The sequence below is a fragment of the Drosophila ficusphila genome, unplaced genomic scaffold, assembly GCF_018152265.1.
Source record: "Drosophila ficusphila isolate 14025-0441.05 unplaced genomic scaffold, ASM1815226v1 contig_414, whole genome shotgun sequence".
NCBI classification, from domain to species: Eukaryota; Metazoa; Arthropoda; class Insecta; order Diptera; family Drosophilidae; genus Drosophila; species Drosophila ficusphila.
In genome coordinates, this window is record NW_025064328.1 from 21,341,169 (window position 1) to 21,368,662 (window position 27,494).

Here is a 27,494-nt window from a genome sequence, read left to right on the forward strand (position 1 = left end):
CCGTCCCAGACCTATGTTCCTTCAGGTTGTCGGCTACCTCCGTGCGATACCGAGGTCTTCACCGGCGATTATCTTCGCTGGCCGACGTTTAGGGACGGCGATTTACATTAACAATCCAAGATTGACGCCGGTCGAGAAATTGTTCCACCTGAGCTCCAAAACGAGTGGCGAAGCACACACAATAGTAGCAAAGTCGGCTTTGACTAACGATGGTTTTCGCTCAGCCTGGGATAACCTAACTAAGCGTTTCGAAAACAAACGGTTGTTAGTAAACAGTCATTTGAAAATACTGTTCAATGTGCAATCACTCAGGAATCTGGGCCAGCTAAGAGAGAGCTTCAAGACACCATCCAGAGTTGCCTTACCGCTTTAGAAACGAGCGATATTAGCACCGACAAATGGGATTGCCTATTGGTTTATATGGTCTCCGCCAAACTTCCAAAGTTAACACTTTCCCTCTGGGAGCAGTCGCTCCACAACAAGGTCGATGTTCCCACTTGGCAGGAGTTAAATAATTTCCTCACTGAGCGTCACAGGACACTAGAGGCCATAGATGACGTCCGTCCGTCAGGCTCTAGTCAGCCTCAACCCAGAGCAGCAGCCTCTAATTCCACGGCACGTAGAATCCATTCCTATGAAGCTAGAGTAGTACCCAGAGGTAGAGGGTGCGACCTGTGCAATAGAGAAAACCATCCAGTGCGGACATGCGCACGGTTTCTCCGGATGTCTGTCGATGAGCGGTCCGCATATATCAAAGGCAAAAAGCTGTGTCTGAACTGCTTCGCACGAGGACATCAGCTACGGGACTGTGACAGCACTCATAGTTGCTTCACCGGCCGCGGCCGCCATCACACGCTACTCCATCGTGGTAACGCGTCTCCAACGCCCTCAACTCCAACTTCCGCGCCCAGATCAAGACCAACTACGACCGCTTCAGCGACTACCAGTGGCGCAACGTCCACGGTGCAAAATTATTTTGCCACGGGTCATAGATCCGTCTTGCTGGGCACCGCCATTATTGACATTTGTCATTTGGGATCAACCTTCAAGGCTCGTGCCTTGATCGACTCTGGATCGGAGGCGACATTCATGACAAGCTGTTCAACTTGATTAAGTTGCCTCATCAGCTCATTCGTGCCCAAGTCTCCGGCTTAAGCCAAACACTGGCTGCAGAATCCAAAAGACACTGCCAGTTTTCCATTCGATCTCCGACCAGGCCTGGCCTGCAACTAGACGCGACTGCCTATGTCCTTCCACAATTAGCTGGTTAACTTCCGTCCTGCTCAATTCCGCAGCATTTCCTACGGGAGCTTCCCGATTTTTCTTTGGCGGACCCGAAATTCTATGAGAGTGCACAGATAGACGTGTTAATTGGGGCTGATCTGCTGCCTTCCATACTCCTAAGCGGCACCCGAGCAAACATCTGTGGCTCTCTTCTTGGTCAAGAGACTATATTCGGATGGATCCTTACCGGACCAATACCAGCTGCTAGGCAAGAGCAAATTTCCGCTTTCTCCACTCGAATCTCCCATATATTCGATTCAAACCTGGATCAACTTCTCACCAAGTTTTGGGAGGTGGAGGATCTGCCAATAAAAATGACAAAAGATTCCGATTTGGCTTGTGAGGAAAATTTCCTCCGGACAACCACGAGAGACGATAGTGGAAAATATATCGTAAGCCTTCCATTCCGTGATCCGGAGAACGTAAAGTCCGCCATGGGACACTCCAGATCCTTCGCGTTGCACAGTGGGCGATTTGGTCTCGCTAGCGGCATTTAATTCAAATTTCAACTTTCAAAAAGCGATGATTTTTTTTCACAATTCGATAATAGATACTTTGATTAGATTTATCCAAGCATTTTAAAAGCTCTACGATGAGCTGATCATCAGCTGTGAACGGACAAACACAGAAAATGATTTTGCAAAGAACTTTACAAAATTTTACCTGTTTGCGCGCATTGAATTCAAGTTCCTCGGAAATTTACAATTTTTAGTGAATTTATTAAAAGTTTGGTTTTTTATTAATTTCAAGGTTTGCATTACAAAAAAAATTAATGTTTCTGACCGGTCTATAAATGTGTAGCTCATAAAACGTAGTGGCAATTCAGTGTATTAACAACGAGCCCGGATTAGCGTACACCTGTCTTTCGTGGAGAAGAACTTACCTGATTCAAGTGGATTCAGTCTAACTCTTTTATTAGCCGAAAGTGTGAATCAGTGGAGTCCAATGTGTGTAATATGAACTGCTAGTACCTGCTAGCCTTCAAACTATGGTACTTTTAAGGCACAATGTCAGTAGCAAAAAGGGATCTTTTTTAGTATATTTTAGTATTTTTACTATGCCGCCGTCTGATTCCGATGATTCTGAATAAAATTCTAGCCATTTTTAAATTATGTTTGTTTATGGAATATATTAATTGAAGTTTAAAAAACATAAAAATAAATCAAAATTTAAAATTAAAAAATATTTTTTTTAAATTAAAAAAAAAAAAAATAAAAAAGTATTAAAAAAAAAACTTTTTTTAACTTAAAAAATTTTATGATTTTTCTTTGATCGGTGAAAAAAAACCGACTGAAGATATCTATTTTAGTTTAGAAGTTATTAATTAAATCCCGCTAGCGAGACCAAATCGCCCACTGTGCGTTGGCTCAATTCTTAAGAAACGAGCAGCGTTTAAAAAGGGACAGCCAACAGAAAATGAAGTACGATACCGTCATTCAAGAATATCTCGATCTCAACCACATAAATGAGGTCTATCCTACCCATGATTCTGCGAGTTATTATCTTCGTGTGGTGTTCAATGCCTTCAGCCCTTCAGACAATGGGGTCAGTCTAAATGATGATCTTACAGTCCGATCTAACCATTCAAATTCTGAAGTGGCGATATTTCCGATACGTTTACAGTGCCGATATCGAGAAAATGTATCAACAGATCTGGGTAGACCCGAAGCATACCCCGTTCCAACGCATTTTATTCCGAAACAGCGAGGGGTACATTCGAGATTTTGAATTAAAGACGGTAACTTTCGGGATTAATTGTGCGCCCTTCCTGGCGATACGAGTCCTACAACAGCTGGGGACTGACGTGCAGCTCAGCCATCCAAGAGCGAGCAAAGTCATTCGTAGTGCATGTGTATGTAGACGATGTCCTTTCGGGAGCTGACTCTGCTGAAGATGCTCAGCTCACAATAAAAGAGTTACAGAGTGCCCTAGACTCCGCGGGCTTTCCGTTAAGAAAATGGACATCCAACAACAAAGAGGTGTTAGCTCATATCCAAACCGATCATCTTCTGAACAGCGATTTCCTTGATCTCGACACTAAAAGTACAGCCAAGACTCTCGGTGTACGGTGGAGAGCGACGTCCGATGAGTTTTTCTTCGTTCCCCCAGATCTACCCACAGAAATCACCCCCACAAAACGCCAGGTGCTTTCCCAAATCGCCAAACTGTTTGATCCAGCAGGCTGGCTCGCTCCATTTGTTGTGTGTGCCAAGATCTTTATGCAAGAGATTTGGCGTGGGACAATAAGCTCCCATCTGAGTTGTGCCAAAGGTGGCACAGTTTTCTTTAGAGCTATTCGGTCCTTGATCAGGTCCGGATTCCAAGATGGGTTTCCTTTCGCCCAGAATTCCGCTTAGAGCATCATGGTTTTTGTGATGCCTCGCAGAAAGCCTACGGCGCTCCACTGCTGGACCGACTCCACCATTGTGTTGGCATGGTTAGCAAAACCAGCTTGCCATTGGACTACTTTCGTTGCCAACAGAGTGACGAAGATCACTCAGTCCACAGAGGCAGCCAACTGGTCACACGTTCAATCCGAACATAATCCCGCTGACTTGGCTAGTCGAGGGGTGGCCCTTCCAGAGCTTGTCGGTAGTTCCCTCTGGTGGCATGGACCCACTTGGTTGCAAAAACCACGCAGCCAATGGCCTAGCCAGGGGACCGACCTACTCGTGAGCGAGATCGAAAAGCGAGCAGTCAAAGCCCACGTGGCGTATATTCCGAACGAAGACATCCTTGATCGGGGTATGTCCAGCGTATGTCCAGCGATTTATCAATCGGTGCAAAAAACAATCGCCGCTTTCAGAGATCCGTCTGGAGGCCAAGGAACTTGTCGTCGCCGAACGGCTCATGATTCTCTGCACTCAGCGCAAGTATTTATCTAACGAGTATCGCTGCTTGAGTCAGAAGCTTCCGGTGCCCCCTTCCATTTCGATCCTCTTCTTAAACCCTTTCCTAGATCAGGAGGGGCTGATAAGGGCATGTGGCCGTGTCACAGCCTCTGAAAGTTTGCGTTACGATGAACGACATCCGATAATCCTCCCGTACGAATGTTCACTCTCTCGGCTTCTGGTAAAGTTTACGCATCTCAAAATGCTTCACGGAGGTAATCAGTTGGTGGTACGTCTCACCCGGTCCAGATATTGGGTTCCGAGAATTAAAAACTTGGTGAAGGCAGTTATCAATGCCTGCAAGGTCTGCGTTATTTACAAAAAGAGATTGCTCGGTTCGTATCCAGAAGAGGGTGTCCTCGCCAAGTGCAGTCGGACAATGGGAAGACCTTTGTTGGCGCTTCCACATTACTGTCCCGAGATTTTCTCCAGGCCGTTAAAGAGTCTGTGACTGATGCGTATAGTCACCAGCAGCTCGAGTGGCATTTCATTCCGCCAGGGGCACCCCATATGGGAGGCCTATGGGAGGCTGGTGTCAAGAGCTTCAAAGTATTGTTTTATAAATGCACAGCTACGCGGAAGTATTGCTTTGAAGAACTTGCCACTCTGCTAGCGAAGATTGAAGCTTGTCTAAACTCTAGACCGCTATCTCCCATGTCAGAGGATCCCACTGATCTTCTAGCGTTGACACCAGGGCACTTTCTTGTCGGCGGCCCTCTTCTATCCATAGTGGAACCCGAAGTAAATGGAGAATCCAAGTCCATATTGAACCGGTGGCAACACTTAAAAGCTCTCCATCAGCAATTCCGCGCTCGATGGAAGGATGAATACCTTAAAGAGCTCGACAAGCGCAACAAGTGGAAGTGTCCCACCGAGAATATGCGTGTCGGGGACATGGTCGTCATCAAAGACGACAATCTACCCTCAAATGAGTGGCGACTCGGTAGAATCGACTCCGTCTTTCCTGGAGCCGATGGCAACGTCCGCGTAGTCGACATCCGGACGGCGCGCGGCATTGTCCGGCGTCCAGAAGCCAAAATTGTTCTCCTTCCCGGAGAGGCTCCCCAAACTTCTACCCAGTAATCCATACGTCGTTGTCCGTAGTCCGTAAGCCCCGAGTCGTACCTTTATAAAACATCTTCTTTGTTTTTTTCTTTTTCATGATCCAACGCCGAAACCCGTAGACAATGGCTCCGCGTAAGCAAAACGCTCAAGTGTTGGAGAGCAGGCGGACTCGAGGCACGCAGTCCTACCGTTGCCGGGTCTGCCGGGGGATCCACCCTCTAAAGAGGTGCCAGAGGTTCCTCAAGCTGAGCGCGGAGAAGCGGCTACGGGCAGTTCTTGTCAATAAATACTGCGCAAATTGCTTTGCCCACGAGCATTCGCAAGGGGACTGCCGTAGCGGTGACCGGTGCAGAACGTGCGATGAGGAGCTGCTCCACATCACCGAGCCTTCCAAGCCTTCCAAAAGGGGCTCCGCTTCTCAGCAGCGTTCGCGCCGGCAAGATCCACCAACTCGCAGAGCGCTCGCTTCTCCACCGCGCTCAGCATCCTCGAAACCAGAGCCCTCAACTCGCGCAGCGCACGCCGCTCCGACGCTGGCAACCCTCCTTCAACACCACGTCGTCAACGTCCTTCCAACGGCTTTGGTCACCCTGGAGGCGGGTCCGAAGATCGTGGACACCGTGGCGTTCATCGACCCCTGCTCGCCTCAAAGCTGTATCGACGCCACCCTGGCGTCCAGCCTTCGTCTGCCGACCACCAATGTCGGAAAGGAAAGGGTGTGCACGGCGATCCTCCGATCGAAAGTCGTCGAGGGAGCTTCGTTGGAAGTCGTCCTCAAGATCGAACCCGGCGTCGGCGTCCGCACCCCCATCCGAGCGATCGACGAAGCTTTGAGCGTCTCGCGCTCGGCCGTCCAGGCTCTCCACTCCCCGAGCGCAAGAGGTCTCCGCTGCGCCTCCAAGCGCCTAGCTTAGAATGGCTTAAGATAGTACCAAATTCGTCATCGTTTGAATAAACGCCCGGCGGGTCCGCGCTATTACCCGAAATCCAAGTGTTTTTACTTCCCGCGATCGCCGAGTGCTTTTCTCACCCCCACAGCTTAACACCGCCAGCCGTCGCTGCCCACCAGGAGTTTTGCTGCCTTCAGTCGGACGCCCCACCATATCATTACCAAACAACCTAATATAATATTTTATCTGCGAAAATTCTATGACAGCCCAAGATAACCTTAACACCGAATGTCTATATAGCATACTCTCAATAAACACTACCAAATGTAAAGTCAAAGATATTGGAAACTCGGATTCTTAGCAGATATCACAGCTCCTCTTGGATCCTTATGGAGACTCGCGTTTGAGAACGAATTCTGTTTGTATCCTTATATAACTGTCGAGGGTCACGTTATTGAAATTTGGTAGGATGAGCTGGCCGCACGTCCATAGTGAGAAGACCAAAAAAAATAAGTTCATAACAAAAATAACCAAAAAGCAAAGACATGGTGTACCCAATCAATAATTTGGGGAACTACGAAATATGCGAAATTTAAACATTCCCTGGGACTTTATTCAGTTAAAAAATAACCTATTTATACAAAGAGGAATTTACTATGAGAAACTAAACCGCATGGGTTGGAACTCAAAATTATTTGTTTGTTTTATGTTTTATTTTCATTATATTTTGTCATTATTATTTTGTTTTTTTTTTTTATTTGTATTAACAATAAGATACACATTTCATAAAATATAAATTATTTATGCGTATTTATAATTTAAAATTTGTTCCTAAGTTTACAGTTTTTTTTCCGATAACAGAGAGACACAAATTAAACTTCGCACGGATATTTGTATTTGTTCATAAACTTTATTTTTCATAACCATTTCCCCAAAAAACATAAGGGAAATAACATTTTTATGTTTGTCTAGGCATATTACCTGATTTGGTCCTGTATATTATGTGGAATTTTTTAGATTTTAATTTCGTCTTAAAAATACAAATGAAATGAAAGTAGCTAAAAAGTATTATTTCTATTGACATGTTAGTTGGGTTGTTTAAAGTTAATTCTTTCCTTATGGCGACTTAAGACTCGTTCCGATTTTCGATTGAGATGTTCCATGTAAGCTGCTGGAGCCCATCCCTCTGCATTAGTATCTGTGAAAAAGTTATAATCAGTACGAATAGCTAAATGTTAAAACAAAAGATAAGGAGGGTAATCTGCCATTTAGGTTTTTATGATCACTTGCTTTGATTAAATAACAATAACATGACTTTTCCGAAATTTTTTAAGTTAAAACGGAATATCTTACAAATATCTTGTCGCATTGTAATGTAAAATCTTTAAAACTTTCACCAAAATCGTGTTCTATTATTTTTTTCCAAAAAATATGGTTTTTAAAGTTAATTTTGCTACGAGATGTTTGAATAATGAATTCCATTACTTTTTTATTCATTAATTTTTTTGAATACATAGGGCGAGTGATATAAACCTACGATTATTAGATGTGGATTAATAACAAATAGTTCAAAATTTTGCTCTTATCAAATTTATAAGTTACCTAAAGTTCTCACGTACCACCAACCAGCACATCCCACCTTCAGCAGTTCTACCGTATCTCCTTCCCGCATCGCAACTTCCGAGTGTGTCATGGCTGAATAATCAGCCAGCACAACAAATGTATCACCCTGTTTAAGATTTACCAAATAAATGTATAAGTCGAGGTAATAGTTTTCAAATTTTAAATTTAATTCTTAATATACCTCAATTAGGAAACAAAAAAAAATCAGATACCCATTGCGTTATGACACCAGATGCCTGCATTGGCTTAGGCCAATCCTAGATTATTTTAACACAAAAAATACATTAAAAAACTTAAGCTTATCAAATTTTTATAAAAAATTGTTATTTAAAACAAGCCTATTTTCCTGCACTGGGATTCGTGTAACCTCTGAAGAGAAGCCAACTTAAGCAGAAATGCGAAAAATGACTCTTTAAGCTAGTTCTTTAAGCGGTTTTACTTTGGACACCGTCTAACAACGTCAGAACGTCGGGTCAGGCCCTGACCGTCAGGGTACTGCCAATGTATGCCAGATTTCGCACAAATAATGGAACTGCTTAACATTCTGATGTAAGGCTTGCCTCTGTATAGACAGCAACGATCATAAATTGATTTGGAAGCTATGAGATTATATACCCTTGCAGACATCAAATATGTTGAAAAATCATGGTCGTGGGATAAAAAATTATTTCATTATTTCTATATATATTTTTCGATCTTTCCTATGGCAGCTATTGTATATGATAGAGTTATCCGATGTTGATAAAATTTGATTCGGAATTTGATAGTAGTTAAAAAACACCATCTGGAAGAAACTAAGTCGATCTAATCAAAAACAACGTTGTCATAATTTCTTATTTATTTATAGGTACATATATACTTTAAAGGGTCTGAGGAGTCTCCTTCACTGCGTTGCAAACTTCTTGTATTTTTTGTGAAATTTAATACGAAACACAAAAATCATGATTGCCTGAAAAAAAAAAAACGATGTTATCGTTTTATTTCAGTTAATTCTATATAGATTTTTGATCTTTCTAATGGCAGCTATATGACCACGTTGTCGGATTTACCATAAATCAAATTTTTTTCTCGATTCAAGGGTTTTTAAAACACTCCATATTTTAAAAATCATGATCTTGGGATTAAAAACATCGAAGTTATAATATTTATACCCTTGCAGAGCAAAACGGTGTTATAATTTCAGTCAGAAGTTGATCAAGAATATGTATACTTTATGGGGTCTGAGGTGTCTCTGTATGTGTCTGAAATTATAATACCATTTGCTATGAAGGGAATAAAAACTGACGGACTTTAATATACTTGTACATACAAGTCTACTGCTGCTGTAATATATAAATATGTTAATAACTATAAACTATAATAAACACAAAAATATATATTTATATTATAAAATTAATAATAGAAAAAAGTGTTGCATGTCCTAAGGATAATAGAGTTCTGTGCTAAGTCAATAGTTAACTCATACTTAGATGTATCTTATAGTTAAGATGTTTAGTTAACCTACCGGGGAGCTACTTTCTTCAAGAAAAGCCAGTTCCTCTTCGCTGTTTGAACATTCTAAGCTAAAACTGCAATTTTGTTGTTGATCCTTGTCCGACAATTCGGTAACAGTACTAAAAAAGTCGCTGCTGCATTTCGACTTCAGGTTAGAAGCCTCTGGAAGGGTTTCTACATATATTGTGTGGTTAGTAGGAGTTACAGTATTGCTTGGGGAATCCCAAAAAGTTGTTTGTCTAAAATCCTGTTGATTTATTCCATATTGTTTTATTTTCTCTCCTTTTAGTTCCTCGAGTTGATTGAAGAGGACACGTTTGATCTCTGCAACCCATTTTTGTTTTATATCAACTGAAGGTGCCTGCAAGGTATGAACTTCCTGGCGCCCTTGTAGCCAAACTTCAAAGCGTTTTGTATCACCCCTCACAGACTCCGTTAATCCAATTTGCGACATCTGTAGATGTAAATACAAAAAAAAGTGGTACATGAATCCAATTTTAACTAGTTATATATTCAAAAAGTAAAAATTATATTTTGTAAGTGAAAAATTGTAAGAAGGCTGCAGCAAAGGAAGCTAATAAAACTCAGCAGCTAAATTTAAGTCACATAACCAGTGGCTTTGATACTTGCAATGCCAGTCGTACCAAAAAAACTTGTAATATTTGAAATACTTGAGTAAAGTTCGCTTAACATTATGAGCTCGTCACCAATCAACTTTAAATTTAATAAAGAAAATATTACCTTAACATGGTTCTTAAATTGATAGGTGCTTTTGTTGTGGCCGGGCTTTAAAGTTTCCTTACAAAACAGCATTGATTTTTGATAGAGGAATATGTGTCGCTGCTGCGGCTTGATTCGAAGGCGAATATCCTTTTTGGATTCTGTCCAAACCTGGAATGAGTCTTGCATCAAAAGTTCACCCTGTTGTGCTACGTCACCCTGAAAAATGTAATATTTTTCTGCGTTACCGCGGATATATTAATTAAAAAGAAAGTACCTACCGGAAACCCGGTTATTGCTACTTGGTGCATAGAGTCGTTGACACATTTTAAAACGATAAGCATACAATCAAGTGCCTTTTGAAGTTCCTTGGAGCAGCTACCACTATCGCTGAAGCGCAGCAAGTCCTTTAAAAGGAGCTGGTATTTTGTAATCCTCTGAACTGGCTTTAACAAATATGCAGCCAGCGGGAGTTTATGACCAAGTCGTTTTTGACACTCTTGGAGAAATATATGTGTATCTACTAGGGTTTCACGCAACCTCTCTGAACGTGGGATATTTTGGCAATAGAATGAGTACAATTGATAAAATGTGTCGCGCTATAATTAAGAAAATTAATAAAAGCTAAGGCTAACTAATTAAAACCTACCCTTTGAACAAAGCATAGGGCAACCAGTTCAGTGGCTGAAATACAGTTTTCAAGATCCTTTAGAAAAACTTCACAATGAAATCTATATAGTTCTTTAAGGTTTCCAAATAGTATATCTTCTTTCCCTTGTAGACTCGCAGGGGCTTGAACTTCTGACTTAAGGCGATCACTGTAGCCCTGGAAGAATAGGCAATATAAAATGTAGACTTAATTTTTAAAGAAACTCTGCCAAACAGTTAATTCAAAAAGATAGGTTCGGCGAGCCGAATCTTAAATACCCTTACCCTTATAACATAAATGTAGAAAAAAATAAGACACACATATTTATAGTTACAATAACACCTCATACTTTTTCCTGTTATTAGTTTGACTCTTGAAAGTTTACCAATAAAGTGTACTATACATTACGTCTCTAGATTTACGAAATTTAACATAAATTTTGTGATTTATATGACAGCATTATGATATAGTAGGGACTACATCATATTTTTAGTCCCTACTATATCATATTGCCATTTATATTGCCATATAAATATAAATCCCTATATAAAATACTGCTTAAAATCTGTTTTTGTAAGTATGTAATTGCTTGCGAACAAAAGGCGTTTTGATAAAAAAAAAAAAAAACTTCAAGCTCTGTCAATTTTTTTTAATTTATTTTCGATAATTTTAACATTATTTATAGATATATTTTTCGACCTTTCCCAGGGGCAGACGCAGAAAAAATTTTGGGTAGGGCCCGATCGAAAAATGTTTACTGCCGTCTGTCCCTCTATCCTCCTCTGAAAACTAGTCTCTCAGTTTTAAAGCTATCTTGCTGAAAATTTCCAAAAGGTGTGTAGTTATTGCACGCAGTATATAAGTCGGAACAGGCCGGAACGGCCGACTATATCGGATAGCTCCCATACGAGAGAATGAAATAAAAAATTCTCACTCTGTTGTTTTTGTTCAGATCGACTTGATTCCTTCAAGATGGCGTTTTCTAACTATTTTTGAATTTCGGAATTACGGAAATAAAGTTATACCATCGTTGTTTTTTATCTGATAAGCATGATTTTTGGAATATAACATTTTCTAAAGACTCTTCAATTACGAATTTAATTTGATAAAAATCGGACAACTATATCATATAGCTCCCATATGATCTATAGTCGAAAATATGGAAAATGAATAGCTTCTTCTTAGCTTCGATCTTGTTTAGCCTTTATGTTTGACATATTTGATGACTGCAAGGGTATATAAGCTTCGGCTTGCCGAAGCTAGCTTCCTTTCTTGTTTTTTATATGATTCATCATTCATTCTTTTTGGGCTTATAAGCTTAAAACAATTTGGACATTTTCCAAATCAAATGAAACAAAACATATAAGGAAAAATAGTTATGAATTAGAAAAATTCGATTTTATATTTATTCAGCTAAGAATTGGAATGTAATCAAACTGGAGAAACAATTAGGTCCCACCCATATTCGGTTACGTCAGTACCTTACCATTCAATGCAATAAGTTGAAGTAAAAGGTTGTCTTCGAAAAATTGTGCAAAAAAACAGCAGTAGGGAGTGTTTTTAAACCTTATTTATTATTATTTATTTTACACTGTATGCCTATGTTAAAACTTAGGCTACCGGGAAGGGGAAACAGCCATATCTGCTGGGGCTTTCGCCTGATTTTTTTTAACCTTATGCAAAGCATGTGTTTTAAAATAGCTCGTCATATTACAAGTGGGTAAATTATTCTTACAATTTTATAATTTTTGGCTAGACCTGCACTTCAGAATTTTCTTTTATAGTGTGCGACGCTATATTATTATTTACATAATAAGTAAGTTTCCTTTGCTCACAAGGGTTTAAGTTTTAAAAAAATATCGTCTGCGCAAAACCGTTCAGTTCAAAAACCACACTGAACTTTAATGGACTAAACCCGCAGTATTTGTCAGCCGAAGATACGACTTTATACGAGGTGTGTTCAAAAAGTATCGCGAATTTTGAATTTTCGCGGGGTACCTGGTATCGAATTTCGATTTTTTTGTGGCGTTATGTTGGAACTCATGTCTCTCACTTATGCCGACAAGCTCGGCCATTTTGAATGTTCACTTAATTTTTGAAAGCTGCTTTGCTTACACGTGTTTTTGGACGTGTTACACAAAGAACCTGTATCAAATTATGTGTGAAAAACGAAATTAAGTGCGTGGATACATTCCAAATGTTGACTGTGGCATACGGAGAAGCTACCTTGGACCGAAGCAACGTTTATCGGTGGTACAAAATGTTCTCAGAAGGCCGAGAAGATGTGAACGACGAAGAGCGTGCCGGACGCCCGAGCACTTGAAGTTCGGTCGAATATGAAAGTTTTGCTGACAGTTTTCTTCGATTGCAGGGGCGTGGTGCATCATGAGTTCTTGCCACAGGGAAGAACGGTCAATAAGGAATATTACCTGCAAGTTATGCGCAATTTGCGCAAAGCAATCCGCCAGAAAGGCCCGGATTTGTGGAAGAACAAAAATCTGCTTTTGCACCACGATAATGCCCCTGCTCACACATCGTTGCTTGTGCGCGACTTTTTGGCCAAAAACAACACACTAATGATGCCGCAGCCATCGTATTCCCCAGATCTGGCCACCTGTGACTTTTTCTTGTTTCCTAAACTGAAGAGGCCCATGAAAGGACGACGTTACGCTACGCTTGACGAGATAAAGACGGCAACGAAGGAAGAGCTGAACAAGATAAAAAAAGTTTTTTGAAGTACTTCAAAGATTGGAAAAATCGTTGGCACAAGTGCATAATATCTCATGGGGATTACTTTGAAGGGGACAAAATAGATATTCATGAATAAATAAATAATTTTTGAAAAAACACAAAATTCGCGATACTTTTTGAACACACCTCGTACTTTTTCTACCATGGTTAATGGTTCATTCAATAAGGCTACTGTCAGCGTATATGGCTTTAAAAAAGAGAACACCAAGCGTGCGAAAAATCATTACAAACAGCGAGCTACTCAACGTAGTATGTCTGGTTATTGGCAGCGATGCAAACCCCCACCATATTCAGCGGGGAAGCCCGAAAGGCAACAACAGGAGTGAATGTTTTTTTTAACTTCGTTCCTAACTCAAAACTGTATTTAAGCAACAGGCGAAGCACCCCACTTTTATAAACAAAAACTGTCAGGCCATTATCGATGTTACCTTAATCAAAGATACAAAGATTTGCTATCGATAGCGCACCCAATCATTCAACCACCAATCATACCCGACGCGTAGTGTCGAGGGAAAGACCAACATCTTCACCTCTCACTTAGAAAATGTCTTCCAACCTCATCCGCCGGCGAATAAATTTACTCTTCGAAATATCCCATCAGCAGAGCCTTCCTCTAAATTATTATTCAAAATTATTTTTGAAACAAGTACAACCAAAGAGATGAATCCAAAAAGCCCCGCTTAAATTAATAATTGAACTGCCTGTATGTGCGGTTAAATGTATCACCATCATATTCAATTTAATACTTGAATGAGGCTATTTTCTTCTACAATTTCTACTATTTTCTTCTACACTGCCTTATTCCTAGACGTATGTATCTCAAGCCTTCAATCGCGTTTAGATTGACGGCCTGGTTTACAAAATCAACACTGAGCTACCATAAACCATAAAACACTGATTGAATCTTATCTCAAAGACAGAGTATTTATAGTAAGATGTAAAAACTTCACCTCTGCCAGCCACAAAACCGAAGCTGAAGTACCCCAAGGAAGTGTGCACTTGAATGTCCTACATATATGCGGCTGATATTTTCAAAAGCAGTTAGACAATTTTATTAACCTCTGCTGATGATACAGCCATAATCAGTCGTTTTAATGTCCAAAAACAGCAACAACTAACTTAACAAGAAAGGAAGCTAGCTTCCTTGCAGTCATCAAATAAGTCGAACCAAATACATAAGGGCTAAGCAAAATTGTTTTCATTATTTTTAAACATACAGTCGACTCTCGTTAATTCAAACCTGCGATAATTCGAACCTCTCTATAATTCAAAGTTATCACGAGGTCCCTACGAAATCTCTTTATATTTCGAACTAAATCCATACATTTTCATACACTTGGTAATTCGAACGAAAAATCATTGATATTTAACCAAACCACGCGTTAATTCGAACTCATCAGCGTCTTACACTCGACAATTCAAAGTTGCAGAGAAAAAAGGCGGAAGTTTTGCGACAAGTTCAAACTTGCCTTTGTTTTTGTTTTGATTATGTAGTTTGACCATTTGACGCACACACTTCTTACCAATTGGTTTGTGTAGTTATTCAGTTACTGTTACTCTTTCGTTGGTATGCATATTAAAAGTTAGTGTTAGCTATAAGCCCAAGAAAGTATAAAGATCCTTAATTGATACCTTACAAAGCTTATGTCTACAAAACGAAAGTGATGAAAAAGCATTTCAGGCACTTTTTCTCTTAAAAAAAGTTATTGAGCAGTGTGTGAGCAGAATTGTGCTTTAAAGCAAACCAGTATAACAAAGTTCTTTCGAAAGATAAATTAATTCACATTACGAATACATGTACATATGTACGTACACGAATGTACCTCTTAATTCTTATCATTTTTATATTAATAAATACAAATTAACCAACACTTAATAATTCGAAGTTTTATTTATTTTCTCTCGCAAATTTTGAACCATTTGATATTTCAAACACTCGATAATTCGAAATATTTCAAGAGTCTCTCGAGTTTCGAATTAACGAAAGTCGACTGTACATATATATTTTTCGATCTTTCCTATGGCAGCTATTTGATAGAATCTTCCGATTTTAATAAAAATTTATTTCGAAATCCGAAATTAGTTAAAAAACACCATCTGGAAGAAATCAAGTCGATCTAATAATATCATAGCGAAGTAATAATTTTTTTTTTGCGTGCAATTGTTACATAACTTTATGGAAAGTTTCTGCAAAATAGCTTTAAAACTGAGAGACTAGTTTACAGAGAAACAGACAGACGAACAGACGGTCATACGGACAGACATACAGACGTACAGATGTAACAGACGTACAGATGTAACAGACGTACAGATGCAACAGACGTACAGATGTAACAGACGTACGGATGTAACAGACGTACAGATGTTACAGACGTACAGATGTAACAGACGTACCGATGTAACAGACGTACAGATGTAACAGACGTACAGACTCAAAACAATTTCGGCTCCCCGGACCCGCACACCCTCTCGTCCACTTTACTACGGACACAATAATAGAACTTCCGTCACTCATAGATGGCGCCACGTGGCAATCCCACCGCTAGTATAAGTCGCTACTGGCTAATCACCAGTACGATCAAAAACCAAAAGATTAATGAATCCTCTACAAAAATCGTAGAGGCCCTATGCTCCCAGGTGGAGTGAAGAAGGTAAATGGGGTCTGAGGTGTATCCTTCACAGCGTTGCAAACTTCTGACTGAAATTATAATACCCTTTGCTCTGCAAGGGTATAAAAAACACGAGGGCAAGCGAACATTTTTATCTTAAGGCTGCAAACATAGTGCGCGCTGGGACGAAGATGAAGATAAAGGCGATGCTGAAGACAAAAAACAGTGAAGAACAAGTTATATGAATTCGCTGTCCGTAAAAATAGTGCGCGCAAAGACGAAGACGAAACGCAAGCAATCAGCTTCAAACGGTGCAGTACGGTTTTTGAAGACAAATCGCTTGCTATTTTGCCTTTGTTATTATTTTTCTCTCCTTCTACCCATGCTTTGGCGCAGCGCATGTTACAATTTACTTTTGATTTGTGATTTGCCTGACGCACATGTTTTCTAAAATGTCTGTAATACATAAACGAAGAGTTAATTGCAGCTGTTTTAAAATAACGTTATTCATGGGAACAACAAAACAAATTTTACCACAATAGGCACATTGTCGACCAAAATTGAAACGACATTTCAAAGGAATTGAATGTTGATGGTAAGTAATTTAATTAATATTAATGCAAAGAAAGATAATTATAAAATCAAATTCTTAAATACTATCAGCATTTCTATGGTTGCAAACATACTACGAAACGTGTCTCTGATTATTCGACCTCTTTTCTTTGAACTTTCCAATATATTTTTTGAATTGTTGCTTATAAATTTTTCTCCCTCTTGCATGTGAGTGTCCAGATTTTGTAAATCGAACATTGTATTATGCGGTATACAAAATGCTTAAACAATAATTTCTGCGTTGGGTGATGTCGTTTCAATTGGCTTCCATAATATCCTCCACTTGGAGTTAATTCCGCACACCTTCGCGCTCTGGACAAACGACGAATAAAGTATTTATTTTCCAATGTTAGATTTCTTATGGCATAAGGTCGAAGAAGTCCAAAAAAAAGATAAGCATATGGCATAGTTATGATGGTATTGGGCAAATAGGAATCCATCGGAAACTTTAAGTCTCTAGAATTATCATTGTGTAGAACGCTAAGGAAGCAAAAGTTCCACCATCACTTTGCCGTCCGTAACCACCAACTTCGATGGTAACAAATTTACACTTTGCGTCTGCTACTGCCTGCAGCACTATTGACAAAAATTTCTTATAAATTTAGAACATTGATCCTGAATGCACTGAACACTTTAAACGAATGTGCTTTCCACGAATAGATCCAACACAATTTTGAAATTGCCAAAGATTCCAATACTAATCCGCAACTTTTGATAAATTTTGTTCTGTGTGAATAGCCATATCTAGAGGTTGCAAAACTGTCCACAAAGCTTCGCTTTCTATCACAATAGAACGAACCGTTGAAGCACCCATTCGAAAGTTAAAAGATATAGATCTAAATGAAGTGCCAGTAGCGAGATATCTAAAACAAGAAAGCCAGTTAAAACAATGTTATTATCGTAACTACTGAAATATTAAAATATGTATTTATTTTTCAGTCATGTCTTTGAAAAAAAAAATGGATACAGTTGAGGGACACGTTTCAAACTGAACTGAGGAAATTTCCACCGGAACGTTCTGGCGACGCTGGACCTGATACCCTCACTGAGATGTGTTCCCAATGGATTCATTTTGAGTCGATGAATTTTATAAAGGACCAGATAAAGTGCCGCCAGTCTTCCGGAAATTTTAGTCACCCCAAAACTCATGATGTTAAGGATATAAACATTTATATTGGCGAAGATTCTAGTAGTTCAGATATAGAGGCGATGCATAGTGCAGATCAAGAGGCGCCGCAATATGATGAAAAAAATGACATTATATAACATTACATTTGTAGTTGAAACGTCCATCCCAAAACATACCCCAAGAGATCTTAAACAAAATCCATAACAACATTGAGGGTGAAATCCTCAATATAGAAAAAAAGAAGTTGGAGCTGAAAAATAAAAACAAGATTCCAGCTGACGATGAGGATATGGCTTTTTTATGAGCTTATTGCCACAAGTAAGAAAAATTGAACTTTTTATGCAGAATGGACATGCAAAAATCAGTTTATAACTATGCGAACAACGTGGGGCGCTCTTTTCAATTTCAAAATATCCAAAACCAGGCTTCTAACATATCTTTACCATTACCGACTGTATTTGAATCTTCGTCAACTCAATATTCCGATAATGCTTTATCCCCATCGGAGCCGAGCCAGTAACTTTCATCAGGAAACATTATTACATGAAAAGTTAAAATTATTGAAATGAATAAAAATAAATATATTTTGAATAATGTTCTACCTTAACGTTACAATTAGCCTTTCTGCAGGTATAATTGGGATTTTCAATTTTTAACAGAATATAACCAAATGTGCTGATTTTCATTCTGGTATACTTTTTTTCATCTTGACGCAGGCTCATTAAATACATGATGAAATTCGCCGAATGCTTTTCTTCCCAAATTAATTGTGTGTATTCTTCCATTCACTTTGTATTTTATATTTTAATTTAAAAAATAAACTTTCATCTAACAGCAGCTTATCATCTGAAGAGAAATCCATTGCGAGTAACATCATAAAATCGCAACAAATTCGTCTTGCACTATGTAACCTATTAGCTTACTCGCAACGCAAGCAATTCGTCTTCAGCTTCGTCTTCATCTTCATCTTCGTCTCAGCGCGCACTATGTTTGCAGCCTAATATTCACAGACGAAGCTGCTCTTGCTAGTTTAATATAATATAATAATAACAAATAAAATAATAAACACATACATTTTTTTGTATTACCTTTAAGATTGAACCCATTTCATTTACGTAGATGCGTTCTGTCTCCAAAAGTTCCTTGAGCACATGACCACGTTTCAGACAACGTGTCTCTGTATCCTGGAAAAGAAGAAGTTATTCTAGTAGCCGAAACATATAGATTGAAAGTAATAGTTTACTACTATGGTTTTTTTTAATTCTTTCGCCAGGGGACAGCAATAAAAAGAAGAAAGAAAACTAGCTTCGGCTTGCCGATGACTGCCTTTGCAGTCATCAAATACATGTATCGAACCAAATATTGAGAGTACAAATTGAAAACCGCCGTTTTCCTTTAGGTGGGGCCAGCGTTGGACGTCGGTAAAAAAGTATGCACAGGAACGTCACATACCCAGCTGAGGCATTTGTGAACAACTCTTTATCGATTCGTTTGTCTATTCTTGATGTGCTTTGTTTTGTTCGTGCGCAAAAATGGCAAAATTTGAGCCGAACAAGGCACATTTGCGTGAACTGTTGCTTTTGCATTTATTCGAAAAAAAATGAACCTCAGGCGGGTCGAATGGATGTAGAAACTAATGGTGAGAGCTTTATAAGTGAAACAACGTGTCGGATACGGTTCCAAAAGTTTAAAAATGGCGAATATGAAGTGAATGATAAGGAGCATCCCGGACCCGTCAATAAGTTTGGGGATGCGAAATATGAACCCTCCACACGAAATATTGCAACCCTCCCCACGGGAGACCTTTACGGACGCAAGTGATTCGCTTGAGTCGAGTGTTAAAGGAAAAACGGCCACAGTACGTGGAACATGTTTCCAAAGTCGTGAAAACATACCTGGAAACTTTAAAAATGAGACATCCTATAGCACCTACCGTACTCTCCTGACATCGCCCCATCTGATTTCTACCTCTTCCGATTGATGACGCATGGCCGAACAGCACTTTCGTTTTTACAAAGAAACAAACAATTGGATCGGTTCGTGGATCGCGTCAAAAGACAAACAGTTTTTTCGAAGAGGAATTCAGAACCTGCCAGAAAGATGGGAAAAAGTTGTGGCTAAGGATGGAAATTATTTTGAAGAATGGGACTGTAGCGAATTTTTGACAATAAAACATCAAATTATGAGAAAAAACGGCGGTTTTCTATTTCGACTCCCAATACATAAATGCTAAACAACATCGAATCTATGTGCATTTTTATACAGTAAAGGAGACACCTCTGACTCCATAAAGTATATATATTCTTGATTTTATACCCTTGCAGAGTAAAGGGTATTATAATTTCAGTCAGAAGTTTGCAACGCAGTGAAGGAGACACCTCAGACCTCATAAAATATATATATTCTTGATCAGCATCACGATCTGAACCGAAATACGTATGTACGTCTGTCCGTCTGTCTTTTTATTTTTAAACTAGTCTCAGTTTTAAAGCTATCTTGCTGAAACTTTCCCAAAAGTTGTGTAGCTATTGCACGCAATATATAAGTCAGACCGTAGATCGGGCGACTATATAGGATAGCTCCCATAGAAAAGAACGAAAGAAAAAATTCTCACGGCGTTGATTTTTACCATATCGACTTTATTTCTTTCAGATAGTGTATTCTAACTACATTTGAATTTAAAATTAAATTTTATCAAAATCGGATAATTATATTATGAATTCGTTGACAGTCTACTTAATATACCTTTGAGTCTGGTAAACTATGTTCGAAACTCATTGGATCGTTTACTCGATTTGTGCCTTGTCTCAAATCCTGCAGTTGTATTTCTCTCCAGAGCAACACCACTTACGCTGCCTGAAGATCCGTATCATCATTGCTTTCTGAGACTTAATCATCTTATATCTGGCAATGACAGGTGGATCTTTAACCCCGCAATAATATGGAAGGCGCCATTACATTTTTTTCACCGTGGCTTAGCAAAGAGTTGACACTGTTGAAGTTTAGTGTTACGAATTCAAAAATACCCGCCAAGTAGGAGGGCTCCTTAAATATGATATCGATTGTATCGAATTAAAAACATACCTACATAACCTAGAAAGCTATAGAAGAGTCTGAATCTACAAGAGCTTGATTTCCTAAGAAATATTGTTAATTTCCTGGCCTATTTAACTAAAGAAGTTAAAGATATAATAGGTTATGGGCCCAGGAACGTTTTGTTCTGTTTAAAGTAAAAGAAAAACCATCGATTGCGATGGATTGGCGAAGCACGTTACGAAGCTCTCAGGTGCGACCGATTGGCCGATTTGGAAAATAAAAATTACGGACCTGATAGATTATCACGACGGTGCTCTCGGTGGACGGAAAGATCGTCAAACCAGAACCATTGCCAGAAGATGCCTTAACAGCAATAGAAAATAAGCACAAGGAGCAGAGTGACTTTTTTGGTAAGGCAACAGCTATACAAAATACATGATCACCACTGCGGTTACGGACTCAGTGTACCAGAAGATTATGGACAAGGAGACAGCTCACGATACATGGGAAAGACTTGCCAAATACCTTTGAAACGTTCCGTCAAAAGATAGTAATGAAAAGGAAAGCCAGTAGGCTTTTCCTACTGCATCAAAGAGGGACCATCGTCAGGATTCAGGAGCATCTGGTCGAAGATTTGATACCTGCCACTATTGCAAGAAAAAGGGGCACTGGGTCAGGAACTGTATAAAATGGAAGAAATTTGGATGTCCGAAGCCGAGCAACCAGAATGCTGAACAAGAAAATTGTGCAGAACCAACGTTAACTCTCGTCTCAGTCCACAACGGTGTGTTTGCAGCATAGGCAAACTCAGAGGTCGACTGGTGGATAGACAACGGTGCAATAAAACATGTTGTGAAGACTGCAAAGTATTTCGAGTTTTTTGAAAAGATTGAGAATCCGAGTTGGATCAGAGCAGCTGGAAATGAGACCCTTCAAGCTTTGGGCCAGGGCACAATCAAAGTGAAAGCGTTTGTAAATGTAAAAATTCTATTTATTTCTTTAGAAAATGTGTGGTTTGTGGAATACTCTGCAGAGCAGGGATTGAGCCCATTCTTCCAGAACGAAATGTCGATGGATCAGAGCAGCTGTAAACGAAACCTTATCAGCTTTCGGCCAGGGCACAGGTAAAAACGTTTGGCAATGATAAAAATTATTTTTCTTTCGATAGAAAATGTGTGGTTTATTCCAAACATAACGAAGAATCTATTTTCAGTTTTGGCTGCCCAAGACAATAATCCAAGTAGTCGTATTGAGTCGTCCGCAACAGAGTGCACTCTCAATATAAGCGACAAGGTTGTCTTCGTTGGTGCCAGAGAAGTCGGAGGAAAAATCTAAAGTGCAGGGATCGAGCCTATTCTTCCAGAACGAAACGACGAAATCAACGTCGCAATTTCAGGAACTTTAATTCTCCAACTCTACCACGAGAGGTGGGATCATCAGGATAAGAACCACATCAACGATATGCTCAAAGGAGAAATGGACATTAAAGACAAGCTAGAGGGTAGCTTTTGCGAGCCATGCATCCTTGGAAAGGCGCATCGATTGCCATTCGGAACAAGGAAACCAGCGGTGAACCCAGGGGGGACTGATGTCAGGCGATGTTTGCGGGCCATTTGAGGATTCTTTCCAGAAGAAGAGGTACCTGGTAGTTTTTAAGGATCATTTCACCAGGTTTCGATACGGGTACATCGTTAAGCAAAAGCCAGACGTAAATGACGTGCTACGACACATGGTTTCTTATGCCAAGCAACAAGGGCACACAATTCGGAAATTCCTGAGTGGCAACGGAGGAGAATTTGACTGTGCAGGAGTCAGAGAAATTCTCCAGGAAGGTGGTATAACTTTTCGACTCACCGCTCCCTATACTCCAGAACAAAACGGCTGTATCGAGAGAGAGAATCGAACGGTAGTCTAAATGGCGAGAACTTTTAAGTATTCTAATCCAGAAATCAAATTTCCAGAACCAATTTGGGCCGAGTTGGTCAGCACAGCAGTCTACGTTTTCAATACGAAAAATCTGAAAAGTAGTACCTGGTGGGTTACGACAGAGAAGCACAAAGTAGACACGTCGAGGGACGTAAAATTTGAAGAAGAAAACCTACCTTTTCAAGATCTTGGTTCCAAGGACGACGTAGAAGACAAGAAAGAAGAACACGCAAATTTGCACCAGAGGACGAGACACACTTCAGGAGCAAGACTTAAAGGAAGATGCAGCCGAAATAGAAAGCGAAGATAATTACGAAACCGGAGAAGAAATAAGTTTCGACGAAGAAAGCAACAAGAGAAACTTACACTCAATGCGGTTGCGGGATCGTTCAAAGTTGAAGAGATCGGATAACTACATAGCAGCAGCTGAGAGTCCAGGATCCTTCTAGGAAGCCATCAACAGCAAGGTCGAGTGAAAAAGGGCAATGGAGGGAAATTGATTCCTTGCATCAAAATGAAACTTGGAACTTAACTAGACTGCCCGTGCAAGTGGGTCTATCGAGTCAAAACTCATTTCGACGGAAGCATTGACAAATACAAAGCTGGTTTGGTCATAAAAGGATTCGCTCAGAAACAAGGGATTGATTACGACCAAACGATTAGCTCTGTTGCAAGAATGGAAACAATCCGCTCAGTGTTGAGCGTTGCAACCAAAAATAATATGTTTTTGGTCCAGTTTGACGTCTCGACAGCTTTTTATACGGTGAATTGGACGACAAGGAAATTTACATGCAACAACCAGAGGGATACGAGCAAGGACAGGAGCTTCTTTGCAGATTGAAGAAGAGCTCTACGGGCTTAAGCAAGGGCCAAGATGTTGGCAAGAACGCTTCGGAGGTTTCCTGCGGAAACACAATTTTAAAGTCAGCGAGGCGGATGCATGTCTTTATATCAGGGAAAGAAATGACAAAAAGATTTTACTTGTCGTTTATGTAGATGACGGACTCGCCGCAGCAACAGATACTCAAGACTTGGAAGAATTTTTGAATGAGCTAAAATCGGAGTTCAAAATTGTCTCAAGCAAGGCTGAGTACTTCTTGGGACTCGAAATCAAGAAACAAGAAAATTGACTTAAAATAAGTAAACAAGGATATGCCAGAAAGATTTTGGAACCCCACTTCTCTAGAGTTTAGAATTTCGACAGAAGGAAAAGAGTCAGAGACCACTGCGTTCCCTTATCGCCAAGCCATCGGAGCTCTTATGTACCTCATGCTTGGAACTAGACCAGACTTGGCTTTCAGCATCGGATTTCATTCAACAACGCTTGAGAATCCAACAAACGAAAATATTGCACAAGTTAAGAGGGTCTACCGTTACATTTCAGGAACTATCAACGTTGGGATAGTCTATCGAAAACAAAAGAAGAGAATCCTCGAATGCTACAGTGATGCAGACTTTGGTGCCTGCACGAAGACTGGGAGATCTACATCAGGTATCATGATCATGTTTATAAAGAGGCTGAAATAGTAGCAGCCAATAAAGCTGCAAAAGAAATAATTAGGCTTAAAAGATTGTTGCAGGAAATCGACAGATTGGACGGAGCCCCAATTCTTCAGGTCGACAATGCTACGGACCATGAGTCTGGCTCAAAACCCGGAATTCCATCGCAGGACAAAGCAAATAGCCAACAAGCATTTCTTTTCCAGGGAAAGAATTTCTGAGGGAGAATTTGGAATCGAGCAAATCCCGACTGAGGAACAACTCGCAGATATGATGACAAAGCCGATTCTTAATACTCGTCTACGGATTCTTTGCAACAAGATTGGACTCTTCTGAAGGAGAAAACCACTATATACTTTGCTTTATATAGAATCATAAGATTTTCAAGTTTGTCAATTGAAATGTTATTTTCAAATTCTTACAAGGGAAAGTGTTGAAGTTAAGTGTTACGAATTTAAAAATACCCGCCAAGTAGGAGGGCTCCTTAAATATCATATCGTTTGTATCGAATTAAAAACATCCCTACATAACCTAGAAAACTATAGAAGAGTGTGAATAAACAAGAGGTTGATTTCCTAAGAAATATTGTTAATTACTGGCCTGTTTAACTAAAGAAGTTAGAGATATAATTTTTTTTCTCCTATGGGACCTATCCGATATAGTCGCCCGATCCGGTCCAGCCATCCGATATCAAAATCGGATGACTATATCATATAGCTGGCATAGGAAAGATCGAAAAATATAAATAAAAATAGTGGCGAAAAATTATAACGTTTTTTTTATCCCACGAGCATGATTTTTAGAACACCGAGGTTTAAAGCGAGAAAAAATGTCTTAAAAATCGGACAACAATATCATAATGCTGCCATAGGAAAGATGGAAAAATCTATATACAATTAACGCAAAGAAAATGATAACATCGTTGTTTTTCATCGAGAATCATGATTTTTAGAAATTAGACTTGTTATTAATTTTATAAAATTATTTTAATGGAAATAAATTGATAACATCGTTGTTTTTTACCCCATGAGCATGATTTTTTGAATATCAAGTTTTTTAAGAACTCTTATATTGGAGAAAAAAGTTTCATAAAAATCGGACAACTATATCTTATAGCTGCCATAGGAAAGATCGAAAAATCTATATAGAAATAACGGAAATAAAATTATAACATCGTTTTTCATCAGACAAGTATGATTTTTGGAATATAGAGTTTTCTTGCGACTCTTGAATTACGAGTTAAATTTGATCAAAATCGGACAACTATAGCTCCCATATGATCTATAGTCGAAAATATGGAAAATGATTAGAAAAATCCTCTTAGCTTCGATGTTGTTTAGCCTTTATGTATTTTGTTCGACATATTTGATGACTGCAAGGGTATATAAGCTTCGGCTTGCCGAAGCTAGCTTCTTTTCTTGTTTCTTATAATGTTTTCTTGATAGTCAATACAGATATTTCTGTGCTGTAAACTTTCCTGTGGACGTCCCGTACGTTCAAGTTTATTGCTTGTACGTGCAAATAAATACATTCTTAAGCAGAACTATCTTCGATAGTTAGTTACTTGGGACGATAGATGATTTCGGAATTGCCAGGAGAATAAGATTTTTTATTTGTTCGTGACGTATTATTGGTGAAGTTTATGCATATGCACCGACATAGGTGGGGGGATTTTTACGAGATAATTTAATTATCAATTTAAATTTTATAAGACTTTTTTATTCTTAATATAGCTATCACAAGAAAACCGTCATAATTTCTCTTTGTTAAGAACTTCACCTCATATTAAAAAAAAACACTTAACAGAACTCGGCGCAAAAAATCTAAACATCTATTTATTTAAAGGAAAGATGGCTTCGCCTTGTGATATCGTAAGAGCCACTTGATAAATATTTGATTTCGCAAGATTTTAATTACCTGCTGATTTTGTTGATCAGTGATTTCTAAAGACGGGATACCATTGCTGCGTCTTGTTCTCCAGTCCTGCTTATCATTAGCCTGAAAAAACAAAATTTAAAGGGTAGTGGTAAACAATTATTTTTAAATAACAATATTTAATTTTTTCAAAAAAAAACTTATTAAAAAAGTACAAGCTAAGGTTCCTATACTGTGAAAAAGTCATTGATGGTGATACAGAATTTTTATACCCTTGCAGAGCAAAAGGGTATTATAATTTCAGTCAGAAGTTTGCAACGCAGTGAAGGAGACACCTCAGACCCCATAAAGTATATATATTCTTGATCAGCATCACGATCAGAATCCAAATCCGTCTGTACGTCTGTCCGTCTGTCCTCCTGTCGGTTTCTATGTAAACTAGTCTCTCAGTTTTAAAGCTATCTCGCTGAAACTTTCCCAAAAGTTGTGTAGTTGTTGCACGCAGTATATAAGTCGGAACGAGCCGGCCGACTATATAAGATAGCTCCCATACGAGAGATTGTAAAAAAAATTCTCACTCCGTTGTTTTTGATCAGATCGACTTTATTTCTTCCAGATGGCGTTTTCTAACTGCTATTGAATTTCGTATTAAATTTTATCAAAATCGGATAACTCTATCATATAGCTGCCATAGGAGAGATCAAAAAATATATATATAAATAATGGAAAAAAAATTATAATGTCGTTGTTTTTAATGCCACGAGCATGATTTTTGGAACATCAAGTTTTTGAAATACTCTTAAATCGAGAAAAAATTTCATAAAAATCGGAGTACTATATCATATAGCTGCCATAGGAAAGATCGAAAAATCTATATAGAAATAACGGAAATAAAATTATAACCTCGTTGTTTTTCATCAGACAATCATGGTTTTTGAAATATAGAGTTTTCTAATGAGTCTTGAGTTACATATTAAATTTTATCAAAATCGGACGACTATATCATATAGCTGTCATATGAACAATATGGTAAATAATAGAAAAATCGTCATAGATTCGATGTTGTTAGCCTTTATGTATTTTGTTTGACATATTTAATGACTGCAAGGGTATATAAGCTTCGGCTTGCCGAAGCTAGCTTCCTTTCTTGTTCATTAATAATATGAATCTAGTAATAATTTTGGTAACTAAAAGACCTCAAATATTGGGATTATATATGCCAACTCAATTTACGATGTGAAAGTAGTTTTATGAAAAGTGAAACGCCAACAAACCTCGAGGTTTCTTGTTAAACCCTTGCAGAGAGTATTATAATTTTATTACGTACAGTACAGGTAAACCTCCTTCAACGGGGTTTTCTGTAATGCATTTTCGCTACAATGCGGTTCCCAAAATGCGGACTCTACTTTTACAAAGCGATTTATACTAACATTTTTCAAA

The 27,494-nt window shown here is 39.0% G+C and overlaps 1 protein-coding gene across 3 annotated transcripts in view; it reads right to left on the reverse strand.

Moving 5' to 3' along the window:
* Nucleotides 1-7,093: 7,093 nt before the first annotated feature.
* Nucleotides 7,094-27,494, reverse strand: part of LOC108101728 (guanine nucleotide exchange factor DBS) — a 240,935-nt gene continuing 220,534 nt past the window's right edge. For all 3 annotated transcript variants that reach the window (XM_043208208.1, XM_043208209.1, XM_043208207.1), the window contains 8 exons: nucleotides 26,097-26,177; nucleotides 18,791-18,901; nucleotides 10,617-10,793; nucleotides 10,249-10,566; nucleotides 9,989-10,186; nucleotides 9,258-9,701; nucleotides 7,733-7,859; nucleotides 7,094-7,328 (listed from right to left, as the gene is read on the reverse strand). In XM_043208208.1, the coding sequence (XP_043064143.1) occupies nucleotides 7,216-7,328; nucleotides 7,733-7,859; nucleotides 9,258-9,701; nucleotides 9,989-10,186; nucleotides 10,249-10,566; nucleotides 10,617-10,793; nucleotides 18,791-18,901; nucleotides 26,097-26,177 (1,569 nt within the window). In that variant the 3' untranslated portion in view covers nucleotides 7,094-7,215. The remainder of the gene's footprint in view (nucleotides 7,329-7,732; nucleotides 7,860-9,257; nucleotides 9,702-9,988; nucleotides 10,187-10,248; nucleotides 10,567-10,616; nucleotides 10,794-18,790; nucleotides 18,902-26,096; nucleotides 26,178-27,494) is intronic.